Below are 12,528 nucleotides of genomic sequence, written 5' to 3'. Positions count from 1 at the left end.
GATCCGTGGGTCAAAAACCATAATGTGAACCGAACCGTGAGATTTGTGATCCGTTGAACCACTAATGGTAAATACTACTTATTGAAATACTGCTTAATGAATAAACTTATTGGAAGTCAGCTTTTTATTATAATGGGACTTTCAGTGTGCAATATCATGCTACATTAATAAAAAGTCCTGTCACAATACAAAATAAAGCACTGCATTTTACTCACAATAAATACATATACACTAACGATATAAATATAATACTCTGAAATGTCCCACTACGTCAAGAGGACAACACAATGACATAAAGCTCGCCTTTACCGCAATGACTTGGGATATCAACATCCTCCCAAACCCAACTTTCACTGAAAAACATTACAGCAAAACGATGTTGCCAACAAAATGTCATGATGAATGAAACAGGGTTTGTTTATACTCTATATCATACTTGACTGTAGGCTATATAGAATAAAAATCTAGTTTGCGTTTGACTTACAAAAAGTACACAGATGTGAAAGCCATACTTACTCAGCATTGAAGCCATTGACATGTAATATGCGCATCTGTTTGACTATGGTGCTTTTCCCCGATTCTCCAGCCCCTGAGAGACAAGCACAAGATAGATATAAATCACAAGAGATGTGGGAGGAGGAGGGAGGTCAGATATCACCTGATTCAACGGGAATAATTAATTTAATTCCACAGTAGCATTTCTTTTTAATGGTAAACGAAACATGTACCTCTAGCAGAAATTTCATGCTAAAAATCTAAAGCTAAAAAGAACCGTGTATGATTATTATATTGTCATTGCAAACGTGCAACAGCTGCAAAAAAGTCATAATGTCACCAACACATAGAATGTGTTATATGGAATAGCATAATTTCGTCCTTTACTACACAAATAAAATGTTGCCAATTTAAGATTTTCAAAATTATGAATACTCAACAGTTGCTTCCATATTCCGTACCTCACGTCATTTCATTAAGATTCTGATATTTCATTAAACTATGAACAATATCACTCCAATATCGCCAATCAATCCTCTTGTAAGTAAACCTCAACTAAAAAGGAACTGGTTAGCGAAGCTTTGCATCAAATCAAATAGTGAAATGCAAAACAAAACGTTAAGGAGATATCCAGAAACACCATCTAACGTCTCTAAGAGCCAGTTGTCAAACATTGACAAAGCTGAATGATTCTACAATTTCTGGTCTACAGCGCACAGTTGTCCGAGTTTCCAAATGCTAAATATGAGAAGAGAGTTAACTTATCCCCTGCAGATGTGAAGCACAAACTACAGAAGCACCAAAACACCTCAGATTTAGGCTCTCCGTTCAGATGCATGATGGGAACCTCTTTATCACAACACATATTCTGTTACCAGGCTCCAGTTGTGTCAAATAGGCCTGTTTGCATACAGGATTTCCACTTTTATGCTCCAATTACACTGGTACACATCCCTAAATCATATATCATTACGACACTCTTGAATCATGGATATCTAGAAATATCCCTTAAACACCAGACATTATGATTTAGAGTGCTTCGCTATGTTGAGTACATGGGATTTTGATTTAGAATAGGGTACTTTTAGGCCGTGTGTATTTCTGAACAAACAGGCTGTTAGAGAACTGAGTTTTATCAGAATTAGTCCAGTCTCTTGAACAGAGACTAAATCAAATCAAACAGAGTTTAAAATGACTTCAAGTTGTGCTACGCAAGATCCATGAAACTGAAAAGTTTGCAGATTTTGTCAGGTTTAAGGTAGTAAGGTGGTAGATCAATTTTTTTTTTTTTTAATGGCCAATAACACCAATGCCGATATCTAGAGAGCAGGGTGACTGACATAATGCTGATATAGACATACTACAGTTTCATGAAAGCAAGTAAGACGTATAAAAAATTGCTGAATTTAAATAAATCTTATTTACTCAAATCACACACACACAAAAAAAAAACGTACGAAGAAAAATAGAAAATGCCCATCATTCATTGACTATCGGTAGATTTTGGAACTGACAATAAGCAAAATTACCTTTTCTGTTAATCGACTTAGCTAATACATCAGTCTATTGCTAATCTAAACTATGAATATTTAAAGCATGAAAAAAAATGTTAACTGATCTAATCAGTTTCTGTTTCAAATGTAAAGCGCAAAAATATGTATGTGTCATATGTATAAGTGGATGCCCAGAATGTTAAACCATAAAAATAGTACTATGCAAACAAGGCTTATGAGGTCTTGTATACATACATTTAAAAAGAACGAAAACTAAACCAAAAATGATGCACTAATCTAATCTCCCAAACAACTTAGTTCAGAAATGTTTACTTAAACAGTTATTTTATTTCCATTTATATGTACGGTAATAGCTCATTTAGCAGGATGCAGAAACCACCCTAAACTCATGAGCTCCATCCTAAAGAAACACGTAATGTGTTCAAGGGTCAGCACATGCAGGTGTAAGTGTATGCTTATGAGTGTAGGATCTCCAGGAGACAGTCGTGAATGAATTATAAAATCATGGGAGTCCAAATATTTACATAATGCAAAACCTATTCACCATAAATCAGATGGGAATGAATGGAGTGATTGAGCGGTGTTGGATGAAGCATCACAGGCCTCCACAAGCTAAGCCCTAAGGTGTCCACTACTACTGCACAGGAATCCCAATCGAGACGCGTGTACCTACATCATGTACTCGGACAAATGAATCAAATTCACACAAAACGCTACGTGTGACAGGCCCCGATGAGGTCACGGCGGCAGGCGTCCAGCAGGAAAGTATTTGCAGCAGTGACAGAACCTCAGCTTTCAGACCAACCTACCTAACAGCAGTAGTCGATGAGTTGCTCTGTAGATCTGTTTGTCTTTCTGGAGCTGTTTCTCTATCTTTTTGTTAGCTTCTCGCTGGGCCTTCTCCTCATTTCGCTGGTCCTCAGTCTTACTGTTGCCCAAACAACCCATTTTCCCAAAAACCCAAGAAAAGTTTTGGGGTGGGGTAGTTTGGAGGTGTATCTACCGTACGAGTTAATGATCCAGATGACTTGATTGGCCTCCGATCAGAACACTTTGATGGAAAACCGGGACATTTATACTACTATGCACATAACTTCCCCGGATTTAGCTGATAAGGGCAGGGGAGCACAGGGAAATATGAAAGCTATGAGTGACTAGTATTGGCGAGAATAGGTGGTGGTGGTGGTGAAAACACTAGGCCGGCCGAGTCCCGTCGAGCGCTTGCTGCTATAAAATATGAGATTTCTGTGTATGGAGCGAAGCCTTCGACGTTACATGAATGATTTCGGCTTTCCCACGACGGCGATTTAGCAAATTTCCCGTCGCGAATCCATGGTCGGTTTCCCGAAATAACGACCGACTCCTGTTAAAATCATGAATAGCTCCACAAAACGCGATTCTTTTCGGTATCTTGCTGTCGAATCCGTTGGCCGATGCAACGACACGGGCAGAACGAGACAGAAAGGGTGGCTACAAATTAAAAAAATAAATATTTCCACCAAAATGACGGCATGTGGATCATTCCGCCCTGCGCCGTGGCCGACATGAACCTTTTAACTCCGTCACGAAACGACGTTGTCTGCGAGAAAAATACGGTGGTGGTGCTGAAAAATTCCCCTCAGATTGACGCTATTTTCCCTCCTGTTCTGCTTATGGTGACTGATCGCTTTTTTTTCGGCTTGTCCGAATCAAACGAGGCCCTTCGCCGTCTTCTCCGTTACTGTAATTTGAATTTCTCCTCACATCCGTAGGCTTTGCTTTGACGCGAGCGGCGATCCTTACGGTTCTTTCTACCGCAGATGCAAATACGACCGATTCCGTCGATATTTTACCGGTTATCGCAGTCCGAGTCCGCTGTCAGGCTACGCTTTGTATCCTTCTTCAATTCGGGTGGTAGATCATGTGCATTTGGATACGTGAAGATAAATCCGACACCACAACGACAGCGATGGATTCCCTACGGACGGAGCGCGTTGAATCCCCAATTGTGGCGAATGGATCCTTTTCGATGGTGTATTTTTAGCGATTATTTCCTTTTCTCAGTGAATTGTACATTGAGATAGACAGCGTTGAAGAGATGGGTGGGGCAAACAGCTCTCATTGAACCCTGCTAATCACATGACAGCCCGAAAACGTCAGCAAGCGGCGATTCTGCGGAGCAAGGCGCCCTCTTTGAAGACATGATTCATACGTGATAAAGTTAGCGATTCCACCCGATCCATCTTTGACTATTGACCATTATCGCTGGTTAAATGTAGGGCAGTGCGATATAACCTTATGTTTAGTGTGGAAGTCTCTGAACCACAGCTTCAACCTGAAAACATGAAAATTCGTTTTAAATAGAACTGGGGACAGAGAACTGCTTCCGTTAACATATACCAGAGCCGAGTAATAATTAAATTATTTTAATCAGTTAATTGTTTTTGAACGTACATTTTGCATCCGAGGCACGAGGAACATTTTACAAAAATACTCTGACCACTGTGATTTGAATCCCGAACGGATGGCTCTTTTGAGTCGGTTCTTTGTAATGAATCACCAACATACAGCGCGACTAGTGCAGTCCGATTTCCGAACGAATGACTCGAATGAGTCGGTTCTTTTTAATGAATTAAGACATTTATGAATCACAGAGCACTTACTGAACGTGTTCTAATACATACACATAATTTTTTTTTATTGTAATCAGTGGTATTTTATAAAAAATAAAAAAAAATTGGACAAATATGTGTTTTATAAATGTTTGTATGGTATTTTTGAAAAAATAAGTTTGCAGTCTGAAAAGTCCTCAAAAATATATTTAAGCACATCTTATGTAAGAATAGTATTTAATTTACTTCTGATTTGTTATATCTGTTGTGTATCTGAAATGTTATGTAAATACGAAATTCTCATGTGGCACAGTGAATGCAATACGAGTTACAATTCTTCTTTATTACAAGTATTTAAAAATAACTAACATTTAATTAGTAAATATTTAAAAATGACAAAGAATGTTTGAATTTAAGTGTTCGTCATCTGTTGATGTATACTTAATACTGAGGGCCTCCTATAGTCTAAGTGGATGTTAATTAAAACTACCCCTTATCAACTTTATGTAACAATTATTGTATTAATAATCTGACATATTTGTGAGAGAGCACTTAATTATTGTGTACATAAACATAATTGCAAATAGGAGAACAAGTTACTTTTTAATATATTAAAAGCAACAACATACAACCGCAGCAACCAAAAGTAAAACATACGTTACAAAGCCATGTCACAGAATGATTCACCAGCCAAAGAAATGGTTAAAAGTGCTTCTTATTATTACAATAATTAAAGGCTTCCTACAACAATGTTTATATTCTATTATGTCCTTCTGCGAGTATTTTTAGGTAAGTACTATACGTTCTGATCTGCCTGCTGAGAATCTCCACAGACATCCAATGTCATACCCTTTGTGATGTGCCAGAATAAATCAGAAACACTAAATAACCATCTATGCCACCAGCATATATCTTCTATTCTGGCAATTAATGACTACATTCATTAGACTAAACAGGATGCCAAAGACTTCTTGGAGGTTTAAAATGCTATCTGAATGTCTGTCTGAATTAAGGTGATGATACACGGGGCAACTTTTTTGAGTAATGTTGCTTGGGCACTTTCCCATTGAGAATGGGCAACAAATCTCTATCTGGATACTTTAGATCAGTCATGGGCCCTGTGTCTCACCTGGTTGCCCATTGACGGCCACATTGCACTGCAACATTGCTCAAAAAGTTGCCCCGTGTATCATCAGCCTTAAAGTAAAACTAAATAAAATAGTCAGGTTTTCTACAAAATTATTTTAGCATATACTCAAAATATTACTTGTTCAGTGCAAACATACGAATACCGCACATTACATTCATCAGACATGCTAGAAAGAAAGTTTATACTGACATGCATTTGGCAATAAACTTTACTTGTACTTTATAATCTGTTTTTTAATACATCCCATGCATCGGTTGGTGTGAATAGTCTAGAGGTACAGAGCTGTTTTTTATTATTCTTTTCCTTCAGCTAAAAAGAAAAGAAAGAAAAGTAATTTCACTGATATTATTTCATTCAAGCAATAGTAACAGTCTAAAGCCAAAACATAAATGAAGTCTATATGGTGCCTTGACGTGTCATTGATTTTTCTCATATATTTATTTGTATTGCTCCAAACAAAGGCTTAAAATAGTGACATGCTGATAGTCAGCGAGTAAACCAAAGAATCCAGAAACATAGTTGTAGTATAAGAGATCAAACAAAAGTCAAAGTGATGTCAACACATGAGAGATAAACTATTGTATGACAGTGACCGAATAGGAAAATGAAGTTTCATTGAGTTATTTTTTGACACCCTGTGGTCTATTTTTGATCCCATAATCTTTGTTTGGCATTCGGGGGCAGAGACTAGACAGACTCATTTGGAAACAAGGTGAAGTATGCTTTTACAGTGAGGGTGTGTTAAAAATTTAAGAATGAACTAATCAACACAAAGTTAACAAGTCACTATACTCAAAGTTCTTCAGTGGTCACATCCATATACAATAAATTCCATTCTGAGACCAAACCAAAGTTATCACCTTTAAATGTAAGGATGCATGTATGGAAGTTGAGATGACTCTTGGGTTTGAGTACGCTATACTATGATCTATCACCAGAAGGTGGCAGCATTTCTCTAATAATGAACTCCAGCAGACTTGTTTTTTTGTGTGGAACTATAGGTCATTTGTGTCTGGAAGTCTGTATGCAACAGTTCTAAATGAGGATAATCAGAATGCTCAGGACAGAATATACACAGTCTCATATTCTGTGCTGAAGCAGAAGTTTGAGAGAGCGCAAAACGCAAAATATCCATTACATATGACACATTCTCTTAATAATAGTAGTAATTCAATCTCACAGTTGTTGTTATAACCTTTCTATTTAAGAAATGCCCATCCAAACAAAACGATGTAGCAGTTGTGGAAAACATCATTTGTTGTCCTTACAAAGTCTTTTCCTTTTGCTTTTTATATTGTTGGACTGTTTCCTTGTTTTCCATTTTCCATAATAATTATTATCCATAACAGTGTTCTTTTACTACATATTAAGGAGTCATAGATCAATATATCAGTCAATATTTCTGTGGCCAAATTTCTCTGACATATTGAGTATGGCAACACAACGTTAAACAGGCAGCTTTGTTAATGGATAATAAAAAAAAGTTTTGATTTCAGAGACTTTTGAGAAGATGTTGTGTAAAATAAAGTTTCTCTATTTGTCGTAATGAATTATTAATGAATTGTTTTATGTAGCATTCTACTTTTGTTTGCCATTATTAATTTGTATTATGTATTTATCTACCTCTCTTGTATATATTTTGTTCTATTTTGAGTTTGCATGATGAATAATCACAAAATGAAATGGGACAGAAAGATGTGAGGTGTGTGTACAAAAAAGAGAAAAGTTTTGTAGTTTGCTGAAAAACTAGAAATAAAAATGTTTAGCTTATTCATTTAATATTTAACTATTTTTTTTATCCATTTGAAGAAAATATGAGTAGTGTCTGTAGGGCGTTTCCCATAAGTCTCTGTGATATTCTTGTCCTTACTGTAGATGAGTTAGATCCCTCCTTTAACATTCTATGGGATTTTTTTTTTCACCGGCAATAAGAGGTATAGCACAATGAGGTTTAATACGGTCCAATCTTTAACTCAGGACCCATTTGTGTTATGTCACTTTACATAAGACAGTCCCTTTCAACGAAAGAAGTAATTCGGGGAATTAGTTGCCTTCTCCTTGTCTAATGTTATATAACTGCATGCCTTCCTCAAAATTTTAACCCAAACAAAAAATCTATTGTTACCAGTGACAATCAACATGATAAAGTTTCGGCATGCTTTATAGACCAATTGGCTTAACTTAGTTGTGTGTAACCAGAGGTCAACATCCACTGATTCTATTAAAACTGAATGCAGTATGTGTTGAATGTCTTTTGTCATGCCCTGCATGAAGTTGCGTGATCAACAGTGGACTCCTTATGAGTCCATTCATCTGATTTCATGCAATATTTCATCCTTCATGAAAGAATGTGATTCTGTTTAAGTGAGCAATAACAGTTGCAATCACTTAAAATAAGACATTACACTTGTGGGCTTGCAGCTGTGAGCAGTGAGATCCAGCCTCAACAACAGCAGCAGCAGTCAAAAGCGGCCACATCAAAAGAGACAAACATTTTCATTGAGGTTGATTCGGCATTAAAATGACAAATTGTTATTAAAGCCCAAAAGCTAAAAGAAGGACACACTTCAAAACCAGACTTCCTTTTAAGACGAACACACACAAACACTACCTGTCTAAGCCCCATAAAACACACAGAGATCGTTTTCCTACATTCTAAGGTTGCAACAATCAGCTTTATATGTGTGTGTCATCTGTTTTTGAACCGAGCACCCTCATGACTAGAGTATTTTGGTCACAGAGCTTAATAGTTTCTTCGTTTGTGTCGTCGGCTGCCCTCCTTTTCTTGTGTGACTTGTTAATAAAAAGAAGAACAGCTCTCATAAAGGTAGCGGCATATGAGGCCTTGTGTAACACTACTTTATCAAACCACGACTGCTCTAACGCTGTTTACACCTCCAAGAAAGGCCAAATGGGGAAGTCCAAAAATTCAAGAAGTTTGAGAGAAAAACAAAATAAGGCATTGGTTCTAGAAATTTCTTGGGATTCGTAGCACCTTTTAATCGGGAATCTACATGTATTCCATACTGATGGGCATAGATACATTACATCTCATCTTGTTTTACAGAAAATATTCAGCAGCACTTGGTTTTTTATAAAAAGAGGAAGTTGAGCCACGCGACTAGTGCAGAAGTAGGTTAAAGGTGATTAAAATAATAAAACATATGCCACAAGAATAGCACTGCAGCTTTAGAAAATAAAATGGTCTTCAGAAAATAGTTTCAGTTCACTTTTGTACAATTTTAGACTGGAATCAGCAGAATGTCTAGATTTATGTTCTGCAAAAATGTCTGAATTATAATTTCATTCTTTGCTAGACAAAAAAAACAAAACAAAATTAAAGCTGCAAGCAGCGATGAAAGGGCCCTTGCCACACCCACTTCTGAAACCCATATCAGATGTAAATTTTCGCCAGTTCTGACGCGTGTGTAAAGTTTCATGAGTTTTGGAGAATGTTTAGGCCCTCAAAAATGCGATTCACTTTGGAGAAGAAGAAGAAGAATAATAAGAAACGGAGCAATTCCAATAGGGTCCTCACACCATCGGTGCTCGGGCCCTAATAAGAAACGGAGCAATTCCAATAGGGTCCTCACACCATCGGTGCTCGGGCCCTAATAATAAGAAACGGAGCAATTCCAATAGGGTCCTCACACCATCGGTGCTCGGGCCCTAATAATAAGAAACGGAGCAATTCCAATAGGGTCCTCACACCATCGGTGCTCGGGCCCTAATAATAAGAAACGGAGCAATTCCAATAGGGTCCTCACACCATCGGTGCTCGGGCCCTAAAAACAAGTAGGGCAGGTTTTCCAGCTACAGATTACATCTTGACCAGATGTTTTCATTGTTATGACAATCCATGACCATCACAGAAACCAGGTTTAATCTGAGTTAAAGAGCTCGGTCCGTATGAAACTCAAAATTACTTTAAATGCTCTTTTTGCACAATAGACATTTTAGGGGGCATATTCAGAATAGGCGTCAATCAATGTGTTTCCAGTGACCGACCGAAAACCAGGATGACCATAGTTCCACCAAAATACCACAAACACAACCTTTTTTTTTTTTTACAATGTATACACTTTTTTTGTCACAACATTTATGTGGATTTTTTTTTAGCAGTAAACATTAAATGAACAAAATGTATACATTTTGAAATGAAAAAAACTATGAATGAGAGCATGGGTAAGGCAAATTTTTCACACAGTTTGATGCTATTTTTAAACTGAAAAAAAACAAATTTAAAGACAGACGCCACATTCAACTCCTCTTCTAATGCATGGATGCAACTTCTAAAATCCATGTAGGCATACTATCTACATTTACATTTATTCATTTAGCAGACGCTTTTATCCAAAACGACTTACAACTGAGGAATATATATATATATGTGTGTATATATATACTGTCCATAAATTCTTGCATTTAACCCAAAATGGTCTTTTTAGTCATAATGACCTGTAAAATGTGGAATTTATATTAGGTGTAAATGAAGAAGAGTAAAAAGTATAATTTTATAATCAATGAAAATGTTATTAAGTAAAGTTAAAGTATTCCTTTTCAATAGTACTTGAGTAGATTAATACTAAAGTATGGTAATTAAGTTTTAACCATTTTTTTTATATGGAACGTTTATATATATTCAAAAGATACTACATTGTCATACGATTTTATTTGTTAGACAGTCGAGAAGGTCAAGACCTCTTAAGTGGTGCAGGCCAGTTTGATGCTATTTTTAAACTGAAAAAAAACAAATTTAAAGACAGACGCCACATTCAACTCCTCTTCTAATGCATGGATGCAACTTCTAAAATCCATGTAGGCATACTATCTACATTTACATTTATTCATTTAGCAGACGCTTTTATCCAAAACGACTTACAACTGAGGAATACAACAAGCAATTCATCATAAAGAGGCAAATAAACACAGGAAATGCTCGTAATACAAAGTTTCAGACATTGTTTAGATTAGTACAAGTACTAATCAGGGGGGACTAAGGAAAGACAAAGCAAAGGGGACACTAGGATGCATTTTCCAATTAAAAAAAATCTGGATATTTTCTTCATCCCTTCACAAAAACCTGAGCACAGAAGGAGCGGGACAAGGAGTAACTATTCATAAAGCACTAACTCCAGCCACGGGAATTACATATTGAATTCTTCCATAGGACCTCAAAAACACATTACAACTAAAGATGATGATGATGATGATGATGGTGGTTGGTGGTTATCCAGGTCAGGTGGAGAGAAGGCTCGCTATCCCTTACAGCCTTATCGCTCAGGCTCTCCAAAGGTGTCAGTTAGCCTCATCGGGTTTTCCCTCAGTTTTTATGATATTCACGAGTGGACAAGAGTGAACTTTGACCTGACACGCATAGCGTACTTTTCACTGTTTGTTATCCTTGCTCTACTGTTTCTGGACGCCGCTCCAAGTCCCTCCTTGTCCGCCGGAGCTCACGCCGCTCTGCTCCGCTCCGCTCCGCTCGCTCTCGCGGACTGACCTGAGATCAGTTCTATATTCAAAAGATACTACATTGTCATACGATTTTATTTGTTAGACAGTCGAGAAGGTCAAGACCTCTTAAGTGGTGCAGGCCAAACTTGCCATTTTAAACAACTTTAATGCATTAAAAAAGTTGTTTATGCTCATTTTATTTTAGACTCATTAAAACCACGCCATTATGACTTCTAATGCTTAAAAAACTACCACAGTATTTAGGTGGAAGCGATAGTTACCATGGCAACGTGTTTTAAGGGGCCAGTCGCAAACTTTCCATCGGATGCATCGGCTTGTGGCTGCTCTCATTTACCTTGACAGCAGATAAAGTAGTCGCACCATCCTAGAAACTCGGCTCTTACCCAACAACAGCAGCCTGTGCGTTTGCTTGTACTCTCTCTTCTCCGCTTTCAGGCCCTTGTCAATGTTTCGACTCCGTTTGTTCTCCGCTTTGACCCGCGCCCTCTCTTCCACCCACCGCCGCTCCCTGAGCTGCGGGTCACAACTGTCCGAATGGCCGGACTCGACATCGATCCCGGGACTCGCACCGGTTCGTCCGCCGGTGTATGTGATCGCCGATTGTGATAACCTAGATCTGAAGCTGTGACACATCCCCATGGCCAATGCTGGGATCGATTCTTGAGATGTTTAACATTCGAATGGAAAAGTCTTGTAGTATAAGAACAACATGATGATGATGATGATGATGATGGTGGTTGGTGGTTATCCAGGTCAGGTGGAGAGAAGGCTCGCTATCCCTTACAGCCTTATCGCTCAGGCTCTCCAAAGGTGTCAGTTAGCCTCATCGGGTTTTCCCTCAGTTTTTATGATATTCACGAGTGGACAAGAGTGAACTTTGACCTGACACGCATAGCGTACTTTTCACTGTTTGTTATCCTTGCTCTACTGTTTCTGGACGCCGCTCCAAGTCCCTCCTTGTCCGCCGGAGCTCACGCCGCTCTGCTCCGCTCCGCTCGCTCTCGCGGACTGACCTGAGATCAGTTCTGCGCCGTAACTTTTGCACGCGTAAAATTTTCACGAGCAGCAGGGGGAGGTCACTCACTCCGTGACGTTGTTCAAATATTTGTGGCTTCACAAATTATCTTAAGGGAGATGAAAAACAATTTAATTTAATTAATCTTGTCATAATTTTGATTACATTCCATATATATAGAGACGAATATTTCTATTAATAAATAAATGTACTCATAGAAAACACACTTACTGAGTGAAATTAAGTGTTTATTTCCATTATTCCCTCTGGCCGTAATTTTATCTT

General features: G+C 37.9%; 1 protein-coding gene across 2 annotated transcripts in view; it reads right to left on the bottom strand.

The window, feature by feature from the left end:
- The window catches only part of LOC107708144 (guanine nucleotide-binding protein G(s) subunit alpha-like), a 37,592-nt gene extending 25,368 nt beyond the window's left edge, over window positions 1–12,224 (bottom strand). The window contains exons 1-2 of one of the 2 annotated variants that reach the window (XM_016512304.1): window positions 11,612–12,224; window positions 517–589 (exon numbers count right to left, since the gene is read on the bottom strand). In XM_016512304.1, coding sequence (XP_016367790.1) covers window positions 517–589; window positions 11,612–11,867 — 329 coding nt within the window. In that variant the 5' untranslated portion in view covers window positions 11,868–12,224. Of the gene's footprint in view, window positions 1–516; window positions 590–2,818; window positions 4,131–11,611 lie in introns of those variants that run through there. The other variant, XM_016512305.1, reaches the window with a different exon arrangement.
- Between the last annotated feature and the right edge of the window lie 304 nt (window positions 12,225–12,528).

The sequence above is a fragment of the Sinocyclocheilus rhinocerous genome, unplaced genomic scaffold (genome assembly GCF_001515625.1).
Source record: "Sinocyclocheilus rhinocerous isolate Xijiao unplaced genomic scaffold, SAMN03320098_v1.1 scaffold113, whole genome shotgun sequence".
NCBI lineage: Eukaryota > Metazoa > Chordata > Actinopteri > Cypriniformes > Cyprinidae > Sinocyclocheilus > Sinocyclocheilus rhinocerous.
The sequence above is the reverse complement of the archived record's forward strand: the minus strand, read 5'-3'. Positions and strand labels throughout refer to the sequence as shown.